This window comes from Oryctolagus cuniculus, chromosome 1, assembly GCF_051225735.1.
Source record: "Oryctolagus cuniculus isolate XC-2025 breed Fujian yellow rabbit chromosome 1, ASM5122573v1, whole genome shotgun sequence".
NCBI classification, from domain to species: domain Eukaryota; kingdom Metazoa; phylum Chordata; class Mammalia; order Lagomorpha; family Leporidae; genus Oryctolagus; species Oryctolagus cuniculus.
The window spans coordinates 104,173,347-104,182,500 of record NC_142867.1 but is presented as its reverse complement, the minus strand read 5'-3'; the positions used below and the strand labels follow the sequence as shown (position 1 = coordinate 104,182,500).

Below are 9,154 nucleotides of genomic sequence, written 5' to 3'. Positions count from 1 at the left end.
CACAAGAAGGAGGCTTCCGGAATAGGGTGGTGAAGTTTGATTTTTTGAGTTGGCTGATATTCCCCGATGCTCTAGTTTGGTTATGGTTTGAATGTGTCCATCAAAGGTCTGTGTGCAGGAAGCTTAGTCCTCAGAGTGTGACGCTGAATGATGGGGCACCTTTAAGTGGAAGGACTTAATGGAAGGTGGCGAGATCAGCGGGGGCACTACCCTTGGAAAATATTAATGTAGATCTCTCAGGACCCCCTCCTCCCACTCAGTTCCATGAGTAATTGTTATAAGAATCCTTCCTGCCTTCCGACTCGCCATGTGACTTCTCTGTCGCATGCACTCTCACCGTGCTGCTGCTTACCGCGTTAGGATAAAGCCAGAAAGCCCTCACCAGGGCTGAGCAGAAGCTGGCATCACGGTCTTGGACCACCCGTACTGTGAGTTCAATAAACTCCGTTTCCTGAAAAATTATCTAGCTTGGGTTTTTTGTTATAACAACACTAAACGGACTAATAGACCCTTATTCATTAGCCCTACATTCGATTTTGTGATTTTCTCTATCGGTACTTTTATTCTGGAGGTGAGAGGAGTCAGGGAATGCCAAATAGTACATCAAATAATAAACAGATCATGTAGTAATCATATTAGAAGGCAGTAAGTACTTCTGAGAAAGAGAGAGAGAGAATGTCAAAAAGGATACTGCAATTTTAATTGGTTAGGGAAGGCTTTGTTGAGAGGGCAACAATTAAGATCTGAAGGAGATGAGGGAAGAAGCCAAGAATGTAACTAAAGAGAGTTTCAGGCAAAAGGAAGAGTAAAGCCCCAGGCCTAAAATGTCCCTGGCATTTCTGAGGGATGTTGAGGAAGCCAGCATGAATGAGGGATCAATGAGAGACACGTAGCTAGAGATGAGGGAAGAAATGGGCAGGGCCAGGGAACTCACAGAGTGTGTAAGCCACTGCAATTCTAGTTTTAGAGTAAATTGAAAAAACAAAGATGGGTGTTGAGATGTCTTATGTACATAGGATTATGAGGGCTGCTGTGTTGGAAATAGACACAAAGCCGGCCATTAAGGAGATACTCTCAGAGTCAAGGATGATGACTAGGTTTGGGCCTTGAACAAACAGAAGAATGCAAATGCCATTAACTTAGCTGGGCAAGAATGCAGGAGATCAGATTTGGAAGCAATCATCAACTTCGTTTTATCAATGTAACATTCGAAATGCCTACTAGATATGCAAATAAAGACATCAAATAGGCAAGTGGATATATAAATCTGAACACGTGGGTGTTTCATACACATTTATAAGTTTTCTCTGGATATTGAATATTTCAATAAACTCCTCCTTCATTTGCAATATATGAGCCAAATTCACAGTAAATGAACTAGGCAGACAAAGTGTACTTGCCAGTGACTATGCAGAGACAGAACTGCAGCCAAGGAGTAGTCCATTGCAGAGCATGGATTCAAATAAGCAGCTGGAAGCAAGCCCAGGAGCAAAACACTGACAACTCTCTCGCCAGTCCAGTGGAGGGATGCAGCCTTGGAACCAGCTACAAAAAGAACCAGATTCATGAGAGTTGAGGGGAGAAACACACATCTCTCACTTTCAGCATCTTCCACAAAACTGCCCAAACTGACAGAGTGGCAAGTAATATAGGGTGGGCACTGTGGCACTACATGTTAAGCTGTTGCCTGTAGTACCAGCATCCCATATGGGTGCCAGTTCATGTCCCAGCTGCTCCACTTCCAATCCAGCTCCCTGCTAATGCACCTGGGCAAGCAAAGGATGGCCTAAGTCCCTGGGCCCCTGCACCTGTGTGATAGACCTGGAAGAAGCTCCTGGCTCCTGGCTTTGGTCTGGCCTTGTCCCAGCCGTTGTAGCCATTTTGGAAGTGAACGAGTGGATGGAAAATTTTTCTCTCCTTTAAAAAAAAAAGGGGGGGGGGGGCGGCAGCACTGTGGCACAGTAGGTTAATCCTCCGCCTGCGGAGCTGGCATCCCATATGGGCACCGATTCTAGTCCTAGCTGTTCCTCTTCCCATCCAGCTCCCTGCTGAGGCCTGGGAAAGCAGTAGAAGATGGCCCAAGTCCTTGGGCCCCTGCACCCGTGTGGGAGATCTGGAAGAAGCTCCTGGCTCCTGGCTTTGGACTGGCACAGCTCCGGCCATTGTGGCCATTTGGGGAATGAACCAGAAGATGGAAGACCTCTCTCTCTCTGTCTCTCCCTCTCACCGTCTGTAACTCTACCTCTCAAATAAATAAATAAATCTTTAAAAAAAAAAAGAAAGAAAATTTTCTCTATGTGTTTCCCTCTCTCTTTTTCAAATAAATAAATAAATCTTATAAAAAAAAAAAGGCCAACAATATACTGTAAGATTTAATCCTGAGCATAAAGACATTCATATTTTAAAAAGTAACTGACAGGCCGGCACTGCGGTTCAATAGGCTAATCCTCCGCCTGCGGTGCTGGCACACCAGATTCTAGTCCTAGTCAGGGCGTTGGATTCTGTCCCGGTCACTCCTCTTCCTGTCCAGCTCTCTGCTATGGAGGATGGCCCAAGTGCTTGGGCCCTGCACCTGCATGGGAGACCAGGAGAGGCATCTCGCTCCTGGCTTCGGATCAGCGCGGTGCGCCAGCTGCAGCTCGCTGGCTGCGGCAGCCATTGAGGGGCGAACCAATGGCAAAAGGAAGACCTTTCTGTCTGTCTCTCTCACTGTCCACTCTGCCTGTCCAAAAAAAAAAAAGTAAGTGACAGAGATGTTATCCCTCTTTAAAGTCTTTTAGCACAAGAGTATCTTGGAGCCTGCATGTATTGATTAGAAGACAAATCCGCTTTGCTTAAAGGCCAGCAAGTAATGAAATGCCTTTGCAGAATTAAGCCATGCCTGGACTTCAGTAAAATGGACATCTACCTTATAAATTACTAATGTCTGATGAATTCCTAAACATTATTTATTTATTCCTAAACCATGCACATTTGGTGTAGTAAAGCTGCTGGTTAAGAAACCCATATCGCTCTCTTTTTTTAAATTAATTCATTTATTTTTAAAGGTAGAGTGAGAGAGAGAGGAGAGACAGAGAGGTAGATCTGCTGGTCTACTCCCTAAATGACCACAATGACTGGGACTGGGCCAGGCCGAAGCCAGGAGCTTCAGCCAGTAGCGTTATCCAGATCTCCTACATGGGTGCAGGGGCTCAGGGACTTGGGTCATCTTCTACTGCTTTCCCAGGTGCATTAGCAGGGAGCTGAATTGGAAGTGAGCATCAGGGACTCGAACCAGTGCCCATATGGGATGCCGATGCTGCAGGCTGAGGCTTAATCTGCTGTACCAAAGTGCTGACCCCAAGAAACCGACATCTCACGTTTGAGTACCTGGGTTCTATTCCCAGGCCTGGTTGCTCCTGACTTTAGTTCTCTAAGAATGCAGACACTGGGAGGCAGCATTGATGGCTCAAGTAGTTGGGTTCCTGTCTCCCACATGTGAGACTGAGATTGAGTTCCTGGCTCTTGGTTTGATCCCTGGCCTAGGGCCTCTGCAGGCATCTAAAGGAGAGAACCAGCAGATCCTAGGAGCATGCCCTCTCTTTATCTCTTGGGGAAAAAAAAAAAAAGAATAGCGTCATTTTCACAGATAAGCACAATGTCTTTAAAAAAATTAAAATTCACACCTTTTGTTGATTTTTTTTTTTTTTTTGACAGGCAGAGTGGACAGTGAGAGAGAGACAGAGAGAGAAAGGTCTTCCTTTTTGCCGTTGGTTCACCCTCCAATGGCCGCCGCTGCAGCCGGCGCACCGCGCTGATCTGATGGCAGGAGCCAGGATCCAGGTGCTTTTCCTAGTCTCCCATGGGGTGCAGGGCCCAAGCACCTGGGCCATCCTCCACTGCACTCCCTGGCCATAGCAGAGAGCTGGCCTGGAAGAGGGGCAACCTGGACAGAATCCGGTGCCCCGACCGGGACTAGAACCCGGTGTGCCGGCGCCGCAAGGTGGAGGATTAGCCTATTGAGCCACGGCGCCGGCTAAATTCACACCTTTTAATCTTTGAAAGAAATATAACAGCCTCCCCCAAAGAAGGTTAATCCACTCAACTCAAGGAAGCAAATGTCAGGGCAGGGTTTAAGATCATGGCCCTGGGGCCGGCGCTGTGGCTCACTTGGTTAATCCTCCACCTGTGGCACTGGCATCCCATATGGGCGCCAGGTTCTAGTCCCAGTTGCTCCTCTTCCAGTCCAGCTCTCTGCTGTGGCCCGGGAAGGCAGTGGAGGATGGCCCAAGTGTTTGGGCTCCTGCACCCGCATGGGAGACCAGGAGGAAGCACCTGGCTCCTGGCTTCAGATCGGCTCAGTGCACTGACCGTAGTAGCCATTTGAGGGGTGAACCAATGGAAGGAAGACCTTTCTCTCTCTCTGTCTATAACTCTACCTGTCAAATTAAAAAAAAAAATGATCATGGTTCTTCCATGTCTCATTACTCACAAATAAGTCCAAAACAGACAGAACATGGAAACTTTTTTTAAACATGTGAAAAACCATATGAGCTTTAAGCATCTGAGTGCCTCTTTTGGTTGTAGATTCCTCTGCCAATGTCGTACAAGAATGAGCTTCTTTCCTGGACAATGCACACAGGCACTCATAAAAACATACGCAACTGCAGGGGCTCTTCTTCAGCTCCACACACTCCCAAGTTAAAGTGTCTGCTAAATTTAACTGAAAGAGGCAAACGAATCCAGAACAGAAATTTTTCATAGATAAAAAGTCCTAAAGAGTAGAAAAAGTATACTTGGCTAACCCCTTGGAACTGATGCAACTCTTAAGTGACCAACTGAAGTATCAAGAAGTCTGATCTCTCCAGACTTTAAAAACTGAAGCACAGGCCAGCGCCGCGGCTCACTAGGCTAATCCTCTGCCTTGCGGCGCCGGCACACCGGGTTCTAGTCCCGGTCGGGGCGCCGGATTCTCTCCCGGTTGCCCCTCTTCCAGGCCAGCTCTCTGCTGTGGCCAGGGAAGGCAGTGGAGGATGGCTCAGGTGCTTGGGCCCTGCACCCCATGGGAGACCAGGAAAAGCACCTGGCTCCTGGCTCCTGCCTTCGGATCAGCGCGGTGCGCTAGCCGCAGCGCGCCAGCCATTGGAGGGTGAACCAACGGCAAAAAGACCTTTCTCTCTGTGTCTCTCTCTCTCTCACTGTCCACTCTGCCTGTCAAAACAAACAAACAAACAAAAAAAAAGGCCGGTGCCGCGGCTCACTAGGCTAATCCTCCGCCTAGCGGCGCTGGCACACCGGGTTCTAGTCCCGGTTGCCCCTCTTCCAGGCCAGCCCTCTGCTGTGGCCAGGGAGTGCAGTGGAGGATGGCCCAGGTGCTTGGGCCCTGCACCCCATGGGAGACCAGGAAAAGCACCTGGCTCCTGGCTCCTGCCATCGGATCAGCGCGGTGCGCCGGCCGCAGCGCGCCGGCCACGGCGGCCATTGGAGGGTGAACCAACGGCAAAGGAAGACCTTTCTCTCTGTCTCTCTCTCTCACTGTCCACTCTGCCTGTCAAAAAAAAAAAAAAAAACTGAAGCACAGTTAGCTCATTATTCACCTATGGATTTTCTCTCTCTCTTTTCTTAAATGTGACAGCCAGAGAGAGGGAAGGAGGAGGGAGGGGAAATATCCTACCCATTTCTAAGACTAAAATCCATACAAAACTCATTTAGAAAATGACCTAGTTTTAAAGTCAAGCCAAAAAACTGAGTAAGTCAATGACAATAAGTACACATGATGCAGTCTCTACATTACCTAGTATTCTCCGTTCCCCATACCTGGCTTTTCTACATTAATGAAACAAATAAGAATGACTCAACTATATCAAGCAGTCTTCCTAGAGTTACTTGACTTAGGCCAGAAAGTCTTTATGAAAGTAAATGGCACTATCCACCCACAGTGGCATTATAAACTAGGTTTTCATTTAACAGAACTAGACACAAGAGTCCCACCAACAGGAATCAAGGCCTGTTGCAGGCGTAACAATCAGCCAAAGTGAAGATAGCTGTAGCCCAGAGAACATACAGTGGCGACTTGGTGACAGGTGAATATGCTGCACTCCACACCATCCTGGGGAAGGCCGGTCCTGGAGAAATGCTGCGACGTGAGTGGGTCTCACCACCAGGCTTCGGAGGAACACAGCTGAGGAAACAGGAGCACCACATAAGCACCTCTCCTTTCACAGAACTGAAAGACTTTCTAAACAATCCCAAGCGAGCTAATCAACCCTATGTAGGGAATGACATCTAAACTGTAAAATGAAGGCAGTACCTATTGCACTAGGATACTGTGAAGACTGAGCAATCAATGAATCACTTATGAAAAGAGCCTCATTTTTACTAACTTCTTAAAAGTAAACAATAGGGGTTCACATTGTGGCACAGTGGGTTAACCCAATGCCTGCAATGCTGGCATCCCATGTGGGCACTGGTTCGTATCCCAGCTGCTCCACTTCCCACCCAGGTCCCTGCTGATGCAGCTGGGAAAGCAGTGGAGGATGGCACAAGTGTGTGGGCCCCTGTACCCACACGAGACACCCGAAGAAGCCCGTGGCTCCTAGCTTTGGCCTTCAGCTTGTGGTCATTTGGGGAGTGAACCAACAGATGAAAAGAGCTCTCATGCTGTTTCTCCTTCTCTCTTTGTAACTCTGCCTTTCAAATAAATCATCTTTAAAATAAATGTTAGCTTGTTTCACTTTCAATTTATTCATCTATTCAGTCAACAAACATTTACTATGTGTAAGACTAAGCTCTGCTCCAGAGCCAGAGAGATAAATGACAAGGTTTTTGCCCCCAAGAAATTCAAGCTCCCTTAGGAACTTCATCTACAACCTTCTAAGACCAATTTCTCCATTTGTACACCTGAACTCACTTCCTCTGTCCCCTTTTAGGCCCAGACTCTGCTAAAATATAGACAGATAGAAATGCACCCAGTTGAACCACTTCCAAGTGTGAGAAGAGTTAAGTTAAACAAGCTCTCCAAGTTCCAATTTTGTCATTTGTAAAATGGAAATTGTGCTTACTCTAATTAAAATTTTAAGAATACAGGTAAGGGACTTAGCATAGTTGTCAGATATTACAAGTACTACAAAAAGGGTAACTACTTACCACTCTTCTCCTGTGCCTTCAATCTCTTTTTGGCCATTTTGCCTCAACTGATATAATAAGCCTAACCATTCCTTTGACCTCATGTCCTCTAACTAATGCCCACGCCCTTTCTTCTCTTTCCAACCTTGCTTCTTTGAAGTGTGGTCTAAATCACCTCTACTTTCTCACTTACCAGTAATTCTTCAACTCTGAAACTTATTGTTACCCTCACCAGAGCTGCTTTGGTCTGTCACCAATAATCTTCATGAGGGCATATCCAACAGACTGTGTTCAATCTTAATCTTATTAGGCCCTTCCTCCAACACCTGGCACTGGTGGCCTCGCCTTTATTCTTTTCTCTGACAGAATTCTTCTAGTCCTCCTGTTTCTCTAACCATCCCGTATCAGTCTCCTCCTGCATGGTCTCAAGGTTTCCTCAGGATTCTATCATCTGCTTATTGCATTCCTCACTCCCTATGTCTACTCCAGAGCATTTCTTCCAGTCACAGTTTCGTCTACTGCTAAAGCTGATAACATCCAAATCTCTATCTCCAATTCTGCTATTTCTCCAGCGTTTCAGATATTTAGCTAGCTGCTTGGTCTTTCCACTGAGATGTGTACATGTCCTCCAACTCAACTGGTCACAAAATGGAATCATCCTTCAATTCACTTTCTCATCCAAACTTGTATTCCATTTGTATGCTCTGTACTCTATTTAATGACAGCTCACTCTAGCCTAACCACAGGTCTGGAAATCATGCAGGACTTTTCCCCTAAATTCAGTTATTAAGATTACTGACATATCTTCTTAACATTTCCTTTTTTTTTTTTTTTTTAGTACTACTTCCCAAGTTCAGAGCTTTACCTTTCCTAGACGATAACAGTGTCCTATCTCATCTCTTGCCTCTTGGGCTGCTCCATCTCCCACCACAGCCATCCACCAAATCCTTACTGAAGTAATCAGTCGAAACTGCAAACCTATGTCCAACCCTTCCATGGCTGCCCTTCACACACCAGGTAAAGTGCACACTCTCAAGATGTGTTCTTCTATGATTTGGTTCCACCTCCTTCTCCCTTCCAGATTCATCTCATCTTCATGTCTTACAGGATCCAGTTTATTTTGTTTTTCTTTATACTATGCAGTTTCTTTGCCTATTGCTGTTGCTCATTCCAGTAGCTCTAACTGTAAAGCTCTTCTTGGCTGTCTTTATACTCAAGATTCAAATCAGGCACACCTCCTTACAAACCACGACAGGGAAATCCTTGCAAAACACAGAGCTACAGATAGTCTTTCTCTTGACTCTCATTACAATGTATGAGAGCAAAACAGGTGCTCCTTTGTGTTAAGTAATGCTTACAAGTACTTTCCCTATTAGAATCATAGCCGTTTGAGGGAAGAAACCATGCTGTGTTCACACTTGTAGCCCAGCCCCAGCCTTACTACAGTGCCTGCTACAACACAAATGCCCATTTAACATGGCTATCGAACTGCTCCCCCCAAGGTTCACTGTCAAACCCAACTCTAGGGGAAATAGGCAAGACAGAGCATCACCCCTGAGATACTAACGGTCTTTCCCGATGAAGGATGGGAGCATTCTAGGGACTGCGAACGGGGAGAGTCACCAGTAGACAAAATATTTCCCCGTAAATATGTAGCTCCCAGGAAGAGCTCTCTCACTTTATCCCTTCCCTACGTCGACCCACAGCGGGGAAGATACGCGTTCGGGCGCACATATGGGAAGAGATTGTTTTCTCCTCTAGATACCTCACCACTAGCAGACGAGTCCTCAACTCCACCCTCCACCCGGCTGGAGGCTGCGTGGGGCACCGCCAGCTGCCAGAGCCCCTCACCTCGACTTCCTTGGGCACCGCAAAGGACACTCAACCTCCCGAGAGTCGCCATCTCGCTCCGGAGGGCTCAAGGTCATACACCAACCCGGAAGCAGTTATGCGACACCGCCCACCCCGCGAAGACGACGCAAGAAAATGAGGAAAATGCTGCGTGAACCGGAAGTGAGGGGCGGAGCGTGCGGCCGCGCATGCGTGTTTG

At 47.0% G+C, this 9,154-nt stretch overlaps 1 protein-coding gene and 1 long non-coding RNA gene across 8 annotated transcripts in view; both read right to left on the bottom strand.

The window, feature by feature from the left end:
• SDHD (succinate dehydrogenase complex subunit D) overlaps nucleotides 1-9,042 on the bottom strand; it is a 65,710-nt gene extending 56,668 nt beyond the window's left edge. For 2 of the 7 annotated variants that reach the window (XM_089334010.1, XM_089334022.1), the window contains exons 1-2: nucleotides 8,875-9,024; nucleotides 6,044-6,160 (exon numbers count right to left, since the gene is read on the bottom strand). In XM_089334010.1, coding sequence (XP_089190136.1) covers nucleotides 6,044-6,160; nucleotides 8,875-9,007 — 250 coding nt within the window. In that variant the 5' untranslated portion in view covers nucleotides 9,008-9,024. Of the gene's footprint in view, nucleotides 1-1,400; nucleotides 1,546-6,043; nucleotides 6,161-8,671 lie in introns of all 7 variants that reach the window. The other 5 variants (XM_089334007.1, XM_089333994.1, XM_002708436.6 and 2 more) reach the window with 5 other exon arrangements.
• On the bottom strand, nucleotides 3,314-5,532 carry LOC149128531 (uncharacterized). The gene is made up of 2 exons (XR_016234672.1): nucleotides 4,028-5,532; nucleotides 3,314-3,665 (listed from the first exon to the last, which is right to left on the bottom strand). It is a non-coding gene; the product is annotated as an uncharacterized LOC149128531 (long non-coding RNA).
• Nucleotides 9,043-9,154: the final 112 nt, after the last annotated feature.